The following is a 20,227-nucleotide window of genomic DNA, read 5'->3' on the forward strand; positions in this document are numbered from 1 at the left end:
TCTGGGAATGGTTTTGTTTTTATGATAAAAGAGACAGACATAAAAAAAAAAAAAGAGAGACAGACATAGTTGGTGCAGCTCTTTTTGCCCTTCTACTGCCCTGACCTGGAAGATGAAGCCTAGAGCTGTGGCAACCACCTTGTAACAATGAGGCAGCCATGTGAGGATACCAGAGAAGAAAGGCAGAGCCTGAGCCCTTGATGCTGTGGCTGAGAAGCCTGTGCAACTGGCCATTTCTGGTCTTCTTAGGTGGGGCAATCAATCTCATTTATCGATGCTTAAGCCACTAGCAGTCAAGTTCTCTGTAACTTGCAGCAGAAAGCAATTTTCACTGATAAAATGGGCAACTACTTTTTAAATTAGGATGCTTAAGTCTTACAAACAGCAAATGGAAAAAAATAAAGGCGGGAACTTGAACCTGAAATAAGAGTTGCCTTATTGTTTGTGTTCTTATGTTAGAGAAATATCTAAAAAAGTAGGCTCAGGGAGCATATTAAAATACTAATTAACTTAAAATTGCTGTCCAGGATTATTAGATTATATCATCTTATTGATACTTTCTGAATTTAAAAAAGCATCAATAATATTCTCATGTAAAGTATACCAGAGCTCCAAATACTATAATAAATACTTATCCTTTGTTTTAACTACAGTTCAACACTGTGTCACCTTTTAACACATGCAGGCCAAAATTTAAGTATTCATAAGTGTGTCATGAATACGTAGTGAGTGCTCAATAAATGTTAGCCAATGTAATTATTATTAAAAATATCAATACTTCACCCTTGAAACTGTTCCGTATCTTGACTGTATCAAAGCAAATAACATCTTAGCAAGATGTTACCATTGGGAGTAACTGGGTAAAGGGTACATGAGATGTCTCTGTATTATTTCTTACAACTGCATATGAATCTACAATTATATCAAAATTTAAAAGGTTATTTAAAAATTTGTTTACTACTTGTGGAAATGTAACCCAGCGATTCCACTCCTAGGTCTATACTCGAAAGAATTGAAATCATGACCTCGAACAGATACTCATCCGCAAATGCTCATGGCAGTATTATTCACAATAGCCAAAAGGTAGGAGCAACACAAGTATCCTTTCTTTTTTTTTCAAAGGTCCTTTTAAAATTTTCTTTAATTTTAAGGTTTTTTTGGCTGAGCTGTGTGGCTTGTGGGATCTTAGTTTCCCGACCAGGGATCGAACCCAGGCCCTGGCAGTGAAAGTGCCAAGTCCTAACCACTGGACCACCAGGGAATTCCCCAACCTAAGTATCCATCGACACACAATGTGGAATTATACACACAATGGAATATTACTCAGTCATGAAGAAAGAATGAAGTTCTGATACATGCTATGGCATGGATGAACCTTGAAAACATTATGCTAAGTGAAATAAGCCAGACACAAAAGGAGAGATGTTGTAGGATTTCATTTATAAGACATAACTCGAATAGACAGAAAGTAGATTGGAGGATCCCAGGGGTGGGGGGTGGGGGAGAAATGGGAGTTATAGTATAGTTTCTATTTGGGATGATGAAGAAGTGTTGGAAACAGGTAGTGGTGATGGTTGCAAAACACTGAACGTGCTTAATGCCACTGAATTTTATGTACACTTAAAAATGATTTTTAGGGAATTCCCTGGTGGTCCAGTGATTAGGACTCAGCACTTTCACTGCCATGGCCCAAGTTCAATCCCTGGTTGGGGAGCTAGGATCCCACAGTCACACAGCTCGGCCGGGAAAAATAAAAAGTTTTTAAAAGGTGAATTTTGTTGAATATGTTTTGCCACAATTAAAAAAACAATGTAATATACCTAAAACCACTGAATTGTACAGTTTAAATGGGTGAATTATATCTCAATAAAGCTATTAAAAGATTTTTTAAAATACTTCACTTTTCTCTGATTAGTGGAATTAAATAACATAAAATGTATGAAACATAGTAGTGTGCTTAGTACACAGTAGGCCCTCAATAGTTATCTCTTTCCTCTCATCTGCCTATGAAAGTGGTAGTGTCTGCCTTAAACTGCTAGCTTTCTTCATGGGAAGAGAGAGAAACACACCCCTTTAGTTATAACTACCGTAGGTCAGATGTGTTAAACAAAACTCTCAAGAAACTAAGGTTCAGAGAGGTTGGGTATTGTGCCCAGGGGCACACAGCACCAACACAGGTACTCTCTTGAATACGCTCGGCTGCAGCCATACAGTCCCCAAGCCCCAGCGGTCTCATCACTAGGCTGGTGGCCCTCTATCTACAGCGTCCAATCCCACTTCCCAGCTCAGGGCACAGGAAAGAGCAAAGAAGCTGCTGGGCTGCTCTGAGGAAGAAACTGCCTGCGGGGAGGGGAGTGGGGCTCCCCCAAGCCCCTGCCCCATCTACTGACCTATCCACACTGCAGGCACGTCAGAGCAGTCAGAGCCTGCGGCTGCCGTGTCCTGGATCACATGTCCACTTGCTGACTTGATAAGATGAGGCTGCTGACTTTTTTCTTAATGGAAGTAAAATAATTCCTGCTTCCCTCCAACTCCCCCCTTTCCCCTCGGTTGCCCCCCCCCCACTAAGCTGGATGAGATCCCAGCCTTTCCGAAATAAAAATAGCAGAGTGTGCAGGGGCGGCAGCAGCGTGGGGGCAGTTTTAAGTTTCTTTCTTTTATCCCAGGCACTAAAAATAACCGGTTAAAGCTCAGAAAAGCCTGGCCCTGCACCTGGCCCCCAGCCTGTCCCCGGTGCTGCCCCATCACATTTCTCTTCCCACAGGAAAGGCTCAGACAAGGCAGAGAGGGAGAGGTTCTGAGCCTGTGTCCTTCTCCTGCCTCCTCTGCTGAGCTGCCGTCCTGACACTGCAAAGCTGTCATGGTCAAGACTCTTCTCTTCCCCTTACCTAGAAACCCGCCCCCCACACACACACAATTTAATGTCCTTGGTTTATGAAGGATGTGTGCAATGCTTTACAGTTTACAAAGCTATTTCCATATGTCATTTGACCTGTGTACCAAAATTGAGGGAGGGAGAACACATGATGATGATTATTATTCCCATGTGAAAACTGAGGCTCAGAAAGGGCAGGTGACTTTCTCAGGGCCACTTTCTCAGCCAGGAAAGGTCTGAGGGAGGATCTGAACCTTAATCTCTAAGTCTTATCTCCGTTGCCCTGAACTTGAGACCACCTACCCTGTATGATTGTCAGAATGCCCCGAAAGCCTTTGAACTACACAGACCTTAAGGACTTACCCACTTCGAGGTTCTAAGTCAACAGGGTGGATGTACAGGAATGGATAATTTTGCAATGCTCCTCTAATGATTCTTACTATCTACCAGGTCTGGGGAGCATGCACTAAACCTATTTTATGCAGTACTTTTGTCTAACCAGTGTTCCTTCCAGGAGACTTAGGTGTTGACTCTCTACCTATAAGTTCTACCAAACTATAGCTGACCCATCTCCAGAAAGAGGAACAAATCACACAAAAGGTGAGAGGAGTACTCTGGGCTCCTGAGGGCCCAGGGGCTGTGGGTCACGTGGACACACTGATGGACACCCCAGCCCAGCAGAATGCCCTACCTAAACACTCACCTACACCCCCCGCACGATCTGAGCTCCCTTCGGCCACCCTGTCGGGCAGGAGGTCCTGGGTGACAGGTGAGCTCACCTTGCTGCCTCCGACAGGACAGCTATCTCGGGCTGCCCCTTACCCTGGTGCTATATCATAATGGTGAAGAGTGCCTCACTCCTGACTCACTATAGGCCGAGACAGCCTTGCGGGCGGGTAAACACACATGCCACCTAATATTCCAGGGCTTGTACCAGCTGCTCCAGGATGGGTAAGATGGTACTGGGTGATGAGACCCTGGCCTTCGGCTTATTAAGGAAGTGTCCGCTCTCCTGCTGCTCTCTCCTCTGGACCCTTCTCACCCAGGGCACCGTGTCCCCAAGGACATTTCAGTAGGGCTGTGCTATCCTTGCATTCCCAGCTGCCAAAAAGTCTCTAAAACTGAACACCTCACCAGGAAAGACTATTTCAGCTCAGCCTCCCCTTCCACTCCCTTCCTCTTTTTCCCACTTTGAGGAAGGGCTACAGACTTTGCTACTGGCCAAGGCATCTCAATGAGTTGGATTGGGCTTCTTAGAAGGAATTCTTGTATAACCAAGGAGACTAGATTCCACCCAGCTCTGTTATTTACTAGCCGCGTGGCCTTGGGCGAATCACTTAAACTCAGTTGCACTAGATCAGTCATGGCAAAAAGCTGTCAGCTGTGCCACCACCCTCCATTTCCTAGTCTGTGGCAGACATTGCTAATCGGTCACAGCACTCTTGCCTACTGATCCCAGGCACTGCCTAAGAAGCCTTCCAATCATGCATTCTAGGCGGCTGCTCCCCACCCTACAGTTGACAGTCCAGCTGAAAGCAATTTGCCATCCTGGAGCCAGCTCATTGTACTCAAAAGTCAAGTCCAGCAGGATCCAAGACCAACATGGGTAAGGCAGATTAGGAAAGCATCTTTACAGTAGCAGGTTAAGTAGATAAATAATATATATTTTAATGACACAGAAGTGCAAACCATAAAGGAAACGACTGATACATTCAATTTATTAGAATTACTAACTTCTGTTCATCAAAGGCTGCCATAAAGAGAAGGAAGCTACAAATGAGATTTTTACACTACCAGCTACTGAAAACATGACTCATAAAAATGACCAGAACGTATAAAGATTTCTAAATGAAGTAGAAAATTTGAGGAAAGGCTCAGACAAGTACCTCACAGAATACAGCTCTGTTTACTCCTCTACGTACTGTCTGTGGCCACTTTCACATTACAACAGCAGATTTAAATAGTTAAAAGCATTTTAACTTCAAAAGTATAGTTAAAAGTATTTTAACTTTAACTTTAAAGTATTTTAACTTTACTTTAAAATACTTTACTTTAAAATACTTTCAAAGTATTTTAATACTTTTAAATACTTTAAAATACTTTACTTTAAAATACTTTGAAAGTATTTTAACTTTAACTTTAAATCGTTAAAAGTATTTTCACTTTTGGCCCACAAAGCCTAAAATATGTATCCGGCTGACTCCTGTAATACAGAAGTGAAAATAAATGAATGATAGCACCATGCAACAGGAAGCATTCATCTCGGAAATACTGATTAAAATAATTAAGATGCAGAAGAATATGTATAGTATAATTTCATTTAAAATTGAAAAACATGATATGATTTGAGATACAAATATATGATAAAACCATAAAGAACGGCAAGGGAAAATAATGTGGAAAGGATGGCAGTTGCCCCTGAAAGTAATGAATGCGGCTCAGGCACAGAGGGAAGCTCAAAAGTAAGGGTAAAATTTCTTTTTCTTAGACTGGGTGGAACGTTATCAATATTCTTCCTACTTCACATATGTTTTTGGCAAATGACAATGCCTGTCCTTTAAAATATGTTATTCTTTTCCCATCCCAACATAGTTTTAGCTGGACACATGGCATCCCAGCTAAAGACTACAATTCCCAGACATCCTTGCAAAGACGTGTGGCCGAGTGACTAGATTCCACCAATGGGCCGTGAATGGAAGGAACTTGTACTACTCTGGGTCCTGCCCTTCGAGGGATCGGATACAGGCTTTTCTTCCTTTGGCTGTCTCGGAGATGGGTCCACAAGTGGAAACCACTTGCTAAGGATGGCAAAGCCGCCAACCAGTCCTGGATCACCTTAGACATATTGGACTGTTATATGAGAGATGAGAGAGAATTAAAGTTCTATCTTGCTTAGGTTTGAGTTTTTTGCTTTGAGGGAGGAAGTCCCTTTGACAGAAGTTTAGCCTTACCCTAACTAATATAACATACTATAAATATTTTTCTGGATCTACTTGATGCTTACTTAAAAAAAAATTTATTTATTTATTTTGGCTGCACTGGGTCTTAGTTGTGGCACGCAGGATCTCTTAGTTGCGGCATGCGGGCTCTTAGTTGCGGCACGCATGTGGGATCTCTGACCAGGGATTGAACCTGGGTCCCCCGCATTGGGAGCACGAAATCCCACCGACTGGACCACCAGGGAAGTCCCTCAGTGCTTACTTTTTAAGGAAGTGTTTTGTTTGTTTTCATTTTTATATTTAAAGTGGATAGATATATAGTAAGTGCTGTCAACCCTTCAGGAAAGTTTTGTTGAGAAAGGGAGCAGGGTAAGGTAGCAGCAGCTGAACAGAGATAAAGTTTGGATCAAAATACACTTGTGGGTGTTTTAAATTAAATTCTGTTTGGGTGCTGATGAAAATGATCCAGCAGTGAGGAAGGGTTTGATGGGGTTGAAAGCAGACATGACACTATAGGAGTGAAGTCCCTAATAAAGAAAGAGGAATGCGATTCAGCGCAGAGATGGGAGACCGGCTTTTGATAGGAACAGAAATACCTCTAACAAGAGTGAAGACAGAAAACAAGTAGGTAGGTTTGTGGATTCAACAGCAGGAGGTTTAGAAATTCCCCACTTGACTGTTTCTATTTTCTCAAGCAAATATGAAGCAAGGTCATCGGCCAAGGAGCAGGGAAAGAGGCTACAGGAGATTCACAACTGCCTTCTGAAACACAGAAGAAACCAGTGATGTAACATGATGCAGAGTATCTTAAATCGGTGACTAACATTTTACTCTGTGGTACAACTCCAGGGGTTTTCCCTGGTGAATCAGGAGCAAGATGAAACAGCAACTAACTACTATCATTCCCATTTTACAGAGGAGGAAAGGGAGGCTTCAAGAAGTTAGTAAATCACCCAAGGAGCGTATACGTGGTGCCGCTGGGGTTTTACCGGGTCTGTGTGACCACTGAACCTGTTATCCAACGTCTGATGAGCCAGAAGCCCTGAATGGACAGTAATAAGGGCTCAGCACAGACGAGACCATCTCCTGTGACTTCATTCAATTAACACTTCCCCAACCAGAGGTCATCAGGTCATCGTGCCTGAGTGGCCCAAGGCATGAGGCCACATGGGAAGATCTTGTGAGGCGTCAGATGTGTGTGCGTGAGCATGTGTGTGTGTAGGGTGGAAGGTGGTTCAGGGGATACAAACAGCCATCAGAGTTCTTGGGCTCTAGTTCAAAACTATTCTTTGAAGTGCTCGAGAGTTGTTTTGTTTCAGAACACTAATGTATTTTGGAAAAGAAAAAGAATTTTTAAAGGCAAGTCATCTCTCATCCTCTTTCTTCATTCACAGGGCCAGAAAAGTGGTATTTCTGGCATGGGCTAGAGGCGGGATACTCTATAAATACAAAGCCATTAAATCCCATGCAGCGGGAACCTGATCAGGGCCTCCTTTTAATTTCCTGACATGAGCTGGCCACTAACCCAATTACCCAGAATCCCCGCCTTCCCTCCGCCTTCCCAACAAGCACAAAGAGATTGAGAGCGTATTGCATGGATGTCAGCCCAGCTTTCACTGAAATCAAATATCTTTTAGAAAACACTTGGGGAAAGGCAGACCAGGGGCTGAGGGGAGGAGGAAATGAAGCGGGCCCGGGAGGCTGGTGGCCTGAGGGAGGTAAAGTGAGGTGAGCAGAAGAAGTTTGCGGGGACAGTCTGTGCGGGAAGATCTGCAGAATTCCCGGATGCACGGGTGCCCCCTGTGACATGCAGCAAATGGTTTTCCAGGTTCTCCTGGCTTAGAGGCCATCAGGCCACACCCTCACCTATCTGGGGAGGGCTTCTCCATGGTCCCTCCCTCCCAAGGGACCCTCTCATCCTCATTTTAGACCCCAGACGGGGTCAGCCTAAGGCGATGCCACCTCTAGGTCTCCCACCAGCCAATCCAGGAGGAAACTCAAGGCAGCTGGACACTAGTCTGCCCTACCTAACACAATGGGCGCAAACGAGAGCATCTTTGAATCCAATACTACTTTAACACGCCCAGGAAGCTGACATTTTAAAGCGGTCCCACAGCAGATCTTACCAAGGAGTCATCCCATCCGGTCCTCACCTTGACCTAGTGATAGAGAGCAGGTTTCAACACCCCTGCTCCACAGGTGAAGAAATGCAGGCCCAGGCTCGTAAGTGAGAAATCATAGACAAAGCAAGGATACCTAAGAGCCAGGAGGGGACACAGGCACCGACACCCAGCCCAGAGCAGATTTTGTATTCAGTTTCCTATAAAGAGAATCATCACTCTTTTCTCTGAAAATACAGATTTTCATACACGGGATTTGCGTGAAGCAAGACAGACCCTTGGACATCACCTGTGCTCCACAGCCCACGCTTCCAGAACTGACAGCAGCCTCGAGGCAGAGGCTGAGCCAAAGAAAGCCCCACTTCTGACCTTTTCCCTGGCAGCTGCTGGGCCCCCAAATCGCGTGGCGCTCTCTCAGGTTATTTTACTTAAGAAAGGAAAGACCGAATAAGGCATCCAGAGCTGCTGGACAGAAGAGGGAAGCAGCGTTCTGATGTGCAGGTGAGATGCGGAGGAGGGGAGGCTGGCCTTCCATTCTCCCCTTCTCCATCCCCCTCCCCCAGAAGACCCAGGACCCCAGCCCCTGGCTCCCCGATGTCGAGGAGCCTTGAAGATGGGGTGCAGGGGGCACCTGGGGAAGGCTGGGGTCTGCATTTCAGAGTCAGGTCAGAGTCTGAGGGAGACAGAGGGAGGCTGGGTGCCTGCACATGACGGGGGGTGGGGGGACGGGCACCTAAACAAAGGCAGAAGCCAGGGCAGCTCCCTGGCAGGGACACAGGCTTCTCAAGGAGGCGCGCTCCTCTGAAGGGGCCGGTCCCCGCGGAGCTTCAGAGCCCGGGACCTTGCCAAGGCTCTGTACTTCGGGGAAGAGCTAAACGAAGGCGCCTTTGTGTCATCTTCCCCCGTCAGCAGCGGGGGCAGGGCAGAGCGGGGGGAGGGAGCGTTCTGGGGACTGCCCTTCTCCTGGGGCAGAGCTCCCAAGGGCTGAGCCCCCGGGAAGTTCACCTCGGCACACCTGCCCGGCTCCCGCCAACAGCCTCAGACGCCCACCACGCGTGTGCTCCCCACCTGAGGCTCTCGTTCCCCCAGCAGCCCACACCATCACCCTGGGACACAGCGTCCATCTTGCTCCTTTTAAGTAGCCGGCGGGGTGCCTGGCCTGCTGCTGCCGATGGATTGCGCCCCTGGCCACCTGCTTCCCTGCCTCTGTGGATCCCCTCATCATTCTGCCTTTCTGGGGCGCCACTGGGAAGTACCTCTGCTCTCTTCCCAGCACTGGGTAACCCCTCAAGAGACTCTGCTCAAAGGTTGCAAGGTGGTCCAGGGATGTCAAGTGGCGGTCCCCACTTTTTCCTTCTCTCTCCCTCCCTGCTCATAACCCTGGGGGGAGGGCGAGGTGGCCTGGGATTAGAAGCCTCCCCACCCCTGACCTGGGCCACGCGGAGCAGACACAGCACAGCAGGGAGAAGCTCCAGGCTCTGGGACCAGCTCCCCTCAAACCAGCGTGAGTCGCTGCAGGACTCAATTTTGTCTGCCTTCAAATTCGGGAGTATATTGATAGCCATCAGCTTCTTCTGTTCCAAGCTCCTCAGACGCTGTGAAGTAAGCCAGGAAGGCCACACGCTCCAACCAGGAAAGGCTGCTGGACAGCTGGCCCCTGCCCGAGTCAGGGCCCTCACCCCTGGCTTCCCAGAACATCCTTACACACTTAAGAGCAGAGTCTCTCCAAGGCTGACAAAGCCTTCGGTTGCTTCTCAGCAGCAAGCAGAGGGGGGAGTCAGGAGACCAGCGCCGAGGCACGCTTCTGAGGGCCTCTGTGCCTCAGTTTCCTCATCTGTGCACCCCAGGATGCTCTGGAGGAGCAGAAAGAACCCGGTACAGAAGACAGAGGACCTGGTTCAGCCACTAGCTGGGGTCACACCCTACACAGGGGAAGACCAAAACTGGGGAGAATCAAATGAACAGACACAGTCTTTCAGCAGGTCCAGCGCAGCCTGTTTCTAATCTAGAAAGAGAGCTGTTTCTTCAGTTGGTTCCCCCGGTGGAGCAGCTGGCATGTGAATAAGAGCTGAGGGGCCTCCTCCACGTCAAAAGGGTTGCACGAAACAACTAGTAAGAAACGCAGTTTAAGGGTCAATGTGCCATGTTGACACAGGGGCGGTGGAGGAACCAGGCTCAGCGGAGGTGAAGGGGGCGCCCGGAATGGAAAACGGACGGAGTCCCCGATTTCCACATCACAGCAACGTCCAAGTCATCCTACTAACAAAGCACCTTAGATTCGGGCCCTCTTCCCAGAGGGCACCTGGAAGCCAGGATGGGAGGAGGGCCTAGGGCTCTTAAAGGCTGGGCTCCAGAAGCCCCCCCCAAGTGAGGGCCTGCATTCCAGTCCTGCCCCTTCCTCTCCTCTCCCAGCCCCTCTGGATCTGATAATCTGATCATCAGCACACACCTCTTTTCCTGACTCCTCTCATTTCTGGAAGGATCCCAGGGCCCAGAATCATAAAAGCTGATCTGTAGAAATTGCCACTGGCTCCCCTTGAAAGCAGGGGAAGGGGAGAAACACACACACACACACACACACACACACACACACACACACACACACACACTACCCGTCTCCAAAAATGGCACTAAACGAGGTTCATCAGCCTGAGCAGATCAACAGGGAAGGCGGTGCGGGAGAGCTGTGCTGTCCTAATAACGAGAGCCACAGGTCACTTACAATTCTCTAGTAGCCACGCTAAAGAAGGTAAAAAGAAGCTGTGATATCAATGTCATAATACGTTTTGTTTAATCCAATATGTCCAGAATATCATCATCTCAACATGTAATCATTTAAAAAATTATCACCACAACATTTTACACTCCTTTTTATCATCCTAGTAAGTCTTCAAAATCTGGTGTGTATTTTACACTTAGAAGACGTGGCTCACGCTGCCGTGTTGGATGGCAGGCTCTAGAGGAGAAAGAGAGGCAAAAGGTAGAGAAAGGAAAGGGAAGAGAGAGGATGGGGGTGGGGGCAGGGGACAGGAGGAGGAAAACACTGGCCAGGTGACAGCCATGTCCTGTGCACCTGCTGGAAAACAGAGGTTGACCTTGGCAGGTGAAGGGTACGTGACGTGTCATTCTGGGCCTCAATGTCTCTGCTCTCCACATGCCCACACTCCATGGGCCACCGAGAGGTGATAAAGCATCCCAAGGCTTCCTTCCCAGGGTGGAGAGGGTTCTTGGCTCCGACGAGGGCCTTCCCCAGAGCGCCAAGCCAGCTTTTCTAAGGCCCAAGTGGGGTCATGATTCCCCAAAGGATCTTTAATGGAGAACTTCCAACTCCTGTTGCCCAGCAGCGTCCCGAGAGCGCGGAGAGCTTTAGCTGCACACGGGGACTGGAGGCTGCACACCTGCCTGCAGGCTGTGTGAGACAGGCAGCCCGGGGGGCAGGGCCTTCACCTGGGCTACAGGGAGAGACCTGTTCCCGTGCGCCGCTCAGGGAGAAGGTCCTGAGCTTGCTGGCATTTCCCGGGGGTCTGAGACTTCCCGTGGGAAGAAGAGCTTGCCCAGGACCCAGGCTTCGGTTCCGCCTCGCATGGCCAAGCGGGGCCTCTTACCTTCCTTCAGCATCCCCACTTTGAGGCATTTCATGAAGCGACAGGCCTGGCAGGACTTGCGCCTCCGTTTCGTGATCTCACACTCGTTGGTGGCCGGGCAGCTGTACTCAATGTTCCCTGTAAGCAGACACAGAAGGGTTGCCAGGTACTGACCCCATCTGCCAGCCACAGGCTGCATGGGGATTCACCGACCAAATCACTACTCTCCAGCCCCGAGGTTCCCACAGGGCAGCGGTTCTCAAAGTAGGAGGTGCTCCGAGACACATGTCAGGGTGTTTCCTACTCTCTTAAATACAGAGATCCCAGTGCCAGAGGTCAGGTCGGCCAGGCAGCCACAGCTTTGAAGCCACCACTGAACTGGGACATCAAAACTCACTGAGCTGACATTTTATCCCAAGCAGAGAAATTTTATCCCACTGCTGACCGAAACGTCAGTGTGGCCCACCGGCCCTATGCCCTCCAGCCTGGGCCCCAACTCATGGGAAAAACCTCTCGGCAGCTCTGAGCCCGCAGGGACCAGGGCCTGCATCCCACATCCCATGGCAGAGGCCCAGGCCACCCAGCTTGGCTGACCTTGAGAAAATCACTTTCCTCTCACTGAGTTGCAGTTTCCTCATCTGCAAAATAGTGTGATATCTGCTAGATGAAGGATTAAGCAAGATCAGGTATATAAGATTGCTTTAAAAATTGTAAAGCACGATTTGAAGTGAGCTGGTGATTTTATAAGCACAGTTCATTGCTGCAGAGGGAAACTGTGATTAATTTTCCATGTCACTCCTTAACTGGGTGATAATAATGGCTTCCGTGAACCTGACCCCATGCTCCTAGTAGGCTGTGAGCACCACGAAGGCAAGAGGTTCATCACATCATCTCTATTGCACTGAGATCAACCCCTGCTGCACAGGAGGCGTGCAAGACAAGCCTGCTGAATAAAAAATCTACCGAGTCCTCATAGCAACTCCATGAAGTAGGTACTGATACCATCCCCATTTTACAGATGAGAAACCTGAGGTTTACAGAGTGGTTTACAGACTTATTCAGGATGAGCTGATCTTCGAATGCTCTGGGGAGGCCATTGTCCCTTTGCAGGGCCTCTTCCTGGGAGGGCTGACAGCACGGTTGGGAGAGGCTGCAGCTGCCTTTCTAACGTAGGGGCACAGCATCTGCCCTGAGTGCTCTTACGTGTCTGCACTCATGTCACAAATGTGCACTGTGCAGCTATAACAAGCCTGGAGGCCAAAGGAAAGGCAATGGGAGGGGGAAAGGGACTGGAATTGTTGGGGGTGGGCGGAGAGACAGGCAATAGAAAGATACAAGTGCAGGACAGCGGACCACTGTGCCGTTTTGGATTTTATCATGTCTCCTCGGCCCCCGTCCCAGTCAGTGCAGTCTGCTTAAGTCTGTGGTTTTCAGAGAACAGACTCTGAACTACTGCAAACCTTTCATCCCAACACCCATCCAGCTGCCACTTTCTCAGGGAGCAGGGACAAGTGATGCCCAGCAAGCCGCTTGCCCAGATTCCCCTCCCGGGCCCAGCTCACCCAACAAGGACACTGCCTGGCACAGAGCAGCCTCCAAAAGGCCACTCCCAGCCCTGCACCGTGCTAGAAAGGGCAGCTCCAGGCCTGCCTGTGCCCAGAACCCCGCCCCCCCACACACACACACACAACCCATCCACTTTAGCAGCAATAAGAGCCACCTTCATTGTGCACCTGCTAGGAGCGTGACCTGCCTCAGATCCCTCCATCCTCACGGCAACCCTCTGGGACCCACCAGTGCCCCATTTTACAGACCAAGAAACTGAGAGTCAGGGAGCTGAAGTGAGTTACCCGAGGCCACACAGAGCCGTTGTGCCACCCCTGCACCCCACAAGAAGCTTGGGGACTTCAGACAGGCCCCTATGCTAACCCAGCTACTGAGGTGGTCTAGAGGAAGGGGAGAGGGGCTGTCCTCAGGTGACCCTGTGCCTCAGCCTCCCCAGGTAGCATTTGGATTTTCTGAGAACAAGCATGAACCAGGTTCCACCACTGACAAAAGTGTTTTGAAGCACTGAAATTATTGAGCCCCAATTACAAGATGCCTAATTACACTGAGTACTCACAACGTCCCAGTGAGCATTCCGATCCTCATTTTGTACAGGTGAGAAAACTGAGGCTCACAGAGGTCGATTTGGCCGGAACACCTTACAGATCTCTCTCTCTCTCTCTCTCTCAAGTCCAGCCAGCACCATCCTTCTGTGGGGAGGGGGGCCAGAAGCCATCCTCTGTGCTGGAGGATGGGAGGTAAGAGGAAAGGGGAGGAATAAAGATTCCGTGTGCCCCTCCCTTCCATTACCTGACCCTAACCATTTCTTAGGTCACTCTCTTTATGACTTCTTGGGAAATAATTTCAATATTCACATAAGCATGGTAAGATTAAAAAGAGAAACAGGGGAGGGATAAATTAGGAGCTTGGGATGTACAAATAAACACTATTATATATAAAATAGAAAAACAGGGCCTTCCCTGGTGGTGCAGTGCTTGAGAGTCCGCCTGCCGATGCAGGGAACACGGGTTCGTGCCCCGGTCCGGGAAGATCCCACATGCCGCGGAGCGCCTGGGCACGTGAGCCATGGCCGCTGGGCCTGCGCATCCGGAGCCTGTGCTCCGCAGCGGCAGAGGCTGCAACAGCGAGAGGCCCGCGTACAGCAAAAAAAAAAAAAAAAAAAAAAAAAACATAAACAACGAGGACCTATGTATAGCACAGGGAACTATATTCAATACCCTATAATAACCTATTATAGAAAAGAATTTGAAAAAGAATAGATATATATGTATAACTGAATCACTTTGCTGTACACCAGAAACTAACACAACATTGTAAAGAAAGAGAGAGAGAGAGAGAGAGAGAGAGAGAGAGAGAGAGAGAGAAACAGAAAGGAGGAAATCCCATACGTAAGCTAGTTCATCCAGGTCTATCCCGGCTTAGAAGGTTCTGTAGAATTTGGCCCCGGCCTCCACCCCACTCCCCTCCTCTCTCTCCAGCCTCACCTTCCCCATTGCTCTGCATAACTCAGTTCCTGGAACTCAATGACCTCCTAGGCTCCCACGCCTTTGCTGCTTAGGACAAGGCCACTCTGCTCCCTCCGCCTCCTGGCCTGGCCTGCCCACACCTCCTGGTCCCCCTTGGGAAGGTGACCCTTCTCTCCATCACCCGGTCGCCACTGTGTGTCTCCTCCTCCCAAATCAGCTTTTCTCTGTAGTCCCAGTGCCTGGCACACAGTAGGTGCTCAATACACACTGAGAGCTGACACCGACGAGAGCTTGTTATGAAGCAGCTGCGGTTCTACTTTTCTTATGTTGAATCTTTAATTTTCCCAACAACACTGGAGGTAAACATCTTCCTCTCCATCTTACAGATGAGAAAGGTAAGCAGAGTCCAGGACGAGGCAGAGCAAGGACTTGAAACCAGGGGGTCTGGCTCTGCTCTGCTCCCCTGGGCGGTGAGTTTACAGGGCCTGGGGCCTGGGGACTCGGGTCGCCTTGGGATGCCACTTGCAGGTGGCTAACTCTTCACGTTCACTGGTCTCAGCCCCCCAGCCAGCCTGTCAATCCCTTGAAGGACAGATCTTAGGTTGTCACTCCAGCAAGGGGTCCAAAAGTATCTGTTGATTTGGCACTGCTGCTCTCCCAGGACAAGAGACTGAGCATTAACAAGAACCTAGGGATGTTCTTGACTCTGTGGGTGTGGCTGTGTGTGTGTGTGTGAGAGGGAGAGAGATCTAATTTTATTTATTTATTTTTGTTCCTTTCAATTTGTTTTATGGCCCCAGCGGCTGACTGCCAGCAAAGCCAGGCTGGTGGCCCTGCCTTGTAATTTCTGTAAGTGCCTCCTTGATAAAGTGATGAGATTAATTCATCAGAATTCCTGTGGTCTCTGGAGGGCAGTCTAGGAGAGCACAGGAGCAGGGAGGGGCGTGTATACACACACACACACACACACACACACACACACACACTCACTCACTCACCAGGGGCTGAGGGGTGGCAGGGTTGGGGATGGGCTCTCACAGGACAAGGACACAGCCAACATCTAGCATAAATTCAGAGTTCTAACCTGGGAGTGTGCCCAGTATAGACATATGCAGACTCTACCTCAGGCAAATCACCCAACTTCTCTGGGCCCCAGCTTCCTCATCTGTAAAATGGGCACAATATGTTCCCAACTATACAGTCCTGAGGATTCAGCACATAAAGGGCTTAGTGAAGTGCATGCACTGGGTGGCAAGCAAAGTGAACATGCTTATTTTTACATGCATCAGGGCTGCCAGGGTACATATAGCCAGAAGACCCCAGGGTAAGTCCTTTCCAGGTGTCAGACCTGAGGCCAGCCACCCATTCTGCCATTTAAGAACATTAGGACCAGGCCTCCCACAGATAGACCTCAGAGCTCATGCTGCCTGTGGGAGGGAGAGGGAGTCAGGAATGATCTGGATTTCAGTGTGACCTCAAGGCACAGGGAAATCCCCACCATCAACTCTCTTCAATCCTGTGCCCCAGGAGAAAGAAAGCCCAGGGGCATCCCCATCAGCTGTCCTGAAACAGCTGCAGGAAAGTGGGCAGTCCCCTCCCTGGGGCTCAGGGATGGGGGCTGCGGAGCTTAGATAAACAGCTCGTGAGGAATTTATGGGCTCAGGGGCTGCTGGCTAACATTCTGAATGGCCACCATTTTTAGCTCTGGAGTGATAGGGCTGGGCTGGGAGTCACTTGGTTCCACTCCCTTATTTATCTCACTCCTGGAGGAGAGAGACTCTCCCTTTCATCTCTGCACGGTCCGCTGTCCTCAGCTCTCCACCCTTCCCTCCTCCTTACCCTCCAGCTGATGATCTCATTCATGCCACTGGCTTCAGCTTATGTAATTGGCAAGGACGGGCAGCAAGAGGCACTGTCTGTGCTTCAAACCCTTATATCCATCTGCCTGCTGGCTACTTCCACCTGGAATTCCCTTGGGTTCTTCATACTTCCTCCACCTGAACCCATCCTCACCCAGACTTTCTCTTACTGTGTTCCTTGTCTCAGCAAAGCCATCACTAAGCCACCTGCCACCTGGGTCAGAAACTGAGGTGGCATCGTAGATTCATGCCTCTCCTTTACTTCTAAGGTCCTTTTCATCCCACCTGCCTGATATTTCCACCCTCCTTCCCCTCCTGCCACAGCTAGTTCCCACGCCCATCGTCTCTTCCCTCTCCTCTAACGCACTTGCTTCCTCTTGTCACCATTGCCCTTTCCAATCAGTCTACCCTCCACACCGCCCCTGGAGAGACGTGAATAACTCCTGTGCAAAGTGCCTCGATGGATCACCCACTTCTGTCTGCATGCCTTCCCAGGAGCCCGCCAAAGGGCAGTAAGGGAGTGAGAACAGTCACGGAAGAATGAAGGAAGTCAAAACCAAAGTAACCGGAGGGGATTCCGGATAAGAAATAAGCCCTTGTACTGCAGAACCTCAAAAAGCCTCAGGTGTTGAAGACACAGTGGAAGATGGAGTGAGGTATGGGAGTAAAAATGGGAATTTGCTGGAAGTCTGTATTTAAGGAGTACTTAGCTGCCACTACGGGTGGCCTCCAAGGATCTCCCCACAGCCTGCACAAGAGAAGCCAACTTCATCTCTGGAGAGTCTAAGCAAGTGAATCCGGACTCAGGGGCCCCAGGCTTAGCTGAGGGCAGACGGGAAGCTGAAGTTTCCGAATACTGCACACCAAAGAGTGAGACCGCCCAGCCTCACTCCCCAAGCTCACCCCCAAAATTCTAGCAGGCAGACATCTACTCCACACCCTCACTCCCACCCTCCACTCCCTACTCCCCTAGCCTGAAGATGGGAATTTGTAGCAATCTTCTCTGGAAAAACAAATGGCATCAGAGAAAAGACCAGCAGGTATAGGGGCAGGACAGGAATAAAGACACAGACGTAGAGAATGGACTTGATGACACGGGGGAGGGGGAAGGGTAAGCTGGGACGAAGTGAGAGAGTGGCATGGACATATATACACCACCAAATGTAAAACAGATAGCTAGTGGGAAGCAGCCGTGTAGCACAGGGAGATCAGCTCGGTGCTTTGTGACCACCTAGAGGGGTGGGATAGGGAGGGTGGGAGGGAGGGAGACGCAAGAGGGAGGAGATATGGGGATGCATGTATATGTATAGCTGATTCACTTTGTTATAAAGCAAAAGCTAACACACCATTGTAAAGCAGTTATACTCCAGTAAAGATGTTAAAAAAAAAAATCAGCAGATAAAAAATAAGCCAAAGGAAAGCTCTTTCTATGCTTTTTATCCCTGTTTGCATTTAAGACAGCCAAGGATTATCACTACATCTGTGAAAAGCTTCAATATAAAAACTAACCAAGATAAACAGGGGGAACATTATGTGGGAAGAAACCAGGACAAAGCAAGAAGGAGAAATGCACCTCCACAAGCAATACTCAGTATACTGTTGACTTGAGAAGATAAAAATACTGCATTCATGAAACAAGAACAGCATGCAATAAAAATAAAGTATAAAATGGAGCTCAGGGACTTCCCTGGTGGTGCAGTGGTTAAGAATCCACCTGCCAATGCAGGAGACATGGGTTTGAGACCCGGTCCGGGAAGATCCCACATGCCGCAGAGCAACTAAACCCGTGCGTCACAACTACTGAGCCTGTGCTCTAGAGCCTGCGAGCCACAACTACTGAAGCCTGCACGCCACAACTGCTGAAGCCCGTGCACCTAGAGCCCGTGCTCCATAGCAAGAGAAGCCACCGCAATGAGAAGCCCGCACACCTCAACCAAGAGTAGCCCCCGCTCACCACAACTAGAGAAAGCCCGTGTGCAGCAACAAAGACCAATGCAGCCAAAAATAAATAAATAAATTTATTATTTTTTTAATGGAGCTCATAGAAATTAAAAATACAAAAAAATTCCAAAGAATCAACTAAGCAGCTACTCTAAAATAGAACAAAAAAATCAAAGAGATGGACAATAAGCCAGAAAAGAGGTAAGAACTAGAAGATTGGTCCTGGAAACTCAATATCCAACCCTGAGGAGTTTTTGAAAGAGAAAACAGTGGAGAGGAAGTTATCACCAAGGGAGAAAGGGAAGGCGAGAAGAGGGGAGGGACGAAAATGTCTAAGACCAGAAGAATATGAGTTTCCAGGTCAAAAGGCCTGCTGAGAGTCCAGAAGAATGAATGAAAATGACCTGGACAGCATTATAGAGGTGGAGAACAGATCAGTGGCTGCCAGGGTCAGGGAGGGAAGAGACAGGGAGGTGGTGTAGCTGTAAAAGGGTAGCACCAGGAATCCTGTGTGATGGAACCGTTCTGTATCTTGACCGTGGTGGTGCTCACAGGAATCTGCAGTGATAAAACTGCACAGAACTTACACACACACACACACACACACACACACACACACACAGATGAGAGTGTACAACTAGTAAAATCTGAGTAAGGCTGATGGATATCAATGCCATTTTCCTGGTTGTGGTATCTTGCTATATATACGTATGTTATATAGCCCATATGTGTTATGTCATAGAGCTACATATAGTTATATATGCTACATTGTTATGTAAGATGTTACCACTGAAGGAAGCTGGGTGAAATGTATGGGATCTATGTACATGGCATCTCTCTGTAATATTTCTTATAACTGCATGGGAATCTACAATTACCTCAAAACAAAAATATAATAATAATATAGGGCCTTCCCTGGTGGCGCAGTGGTTAAGAATCTGCCTGCCAATGCAGGGGACACAGTTCGAGCCCTGGTCCAGGAAGATCCCACATGCTACGGAGCAACTAAGCCCGTGCACGACAACTACTGAAGCCCGCGTGCTCTAGGGCCTGTGCTCTGCAACAAGAGAAGCCACCACAATGAGAAGCCCGCACGCTGCAATAAAGAGTAGCCCCCGCTTGCCGCAACTAGAGAAAGCTCACGCGCAACAACGAAGACCCAATGCAGCCAAAAATAAATAAAATACATAAATTTTTTTAAAAGTATCTGAAGGTACTAAAAAAATTATAATAACATAAAGACCTATACACACAACATAGATTTTTTATCATGGAAGACCAAAAAAAGATCCTAAAAACTTTCAGCAAGAGTGTTAAAAACAAGTCAAGGGCTTCCTTGGTGGCGCAGTGTTTGGGGGTCCGCCTGCTGATGCAGGGGGCGTGGGTTCGTGCCCCGGTCCGGGAGGATCCCGCGTGCCACGGAGTGGCTGGGCCCATGAGCCATGGCCGCTGGGCCTGCATGTCCGGAGCCTGTGCTCCGCAGCGGGAGAGGCCACAGCGGTGAGAGGCCCACGTACCGCAAAAAAAAAAAAAAAAAAAAAGTCAAATACAAAGGATCAAGAATAAGATTGGCCACCATATCTCAAACCATAAGGGAAAAAACCCTCTCTGTACACACACAAATACACAAAACTAGTGCACATACTCACCACTCTTTTTTCTTCTTAGCATTCATCACCTGACTTTTGTTTATTTAGCTTGTTTATTATCTGCTTTGTTCATTGCTGTTTTCCAACACCTAGAACCATGTCTGGGAAAGAGTGAGGCCTCAGTATACATTTTCTAAGTGAATGAATTAAACTTCTTGACAGCAGCACTAGAAGCTGGAAGACAAAGCAGCAATGGTGTCCAAATTCTCGGGAGAAATTATTTTCAAC

The 20,227-nt window shown here is 48.6% G+C and overlaps 1 protein-coding gene across 2 annotated transcripts in view; it reads right to left on the minus strand.

Annotated features, from left to right (window-relative positions):
* ESRRB (estrogen related receptor beta) overlaps positions 1 to 20,227 on the minus strand; it is a 170,576-nt gene that overhangs the window by 20,401 nt on the left and 129,948 nt on the right. Inside the window, exon 3 of one of the 2 annotated variants that reach the window (XM_060131619.1) lies at positions 11,540 to 11,656. The exons of the other annotated variant lie outside the window; for it this stretch is intronic. Coding sequence (XP_059987602.1) covers positions 11,540 to 11,656 — 117 coding nt within the window. The remainder of the gene's footprint in view (positions 1 to 11,539; positions 11,657 to 20,227) is intronic. 2 annotated transcript variants of the gene reach the window in all.

Source organism: Lagenorhynchus albirostris, chromosome 1 (assembly GCF_949774975.1).
Source record: "Lagenorhynchus albirostris chromosome 1, mLagAlb1.1, whole genome shotgun sequence".
NCBI classification, from domain to species: Eukaryota; Metazoa; Chordata; class Mammalia; order Artiodactyla; family Delphinidae; genus Lagenorhynchus; species Lagenorhynchus albirostris.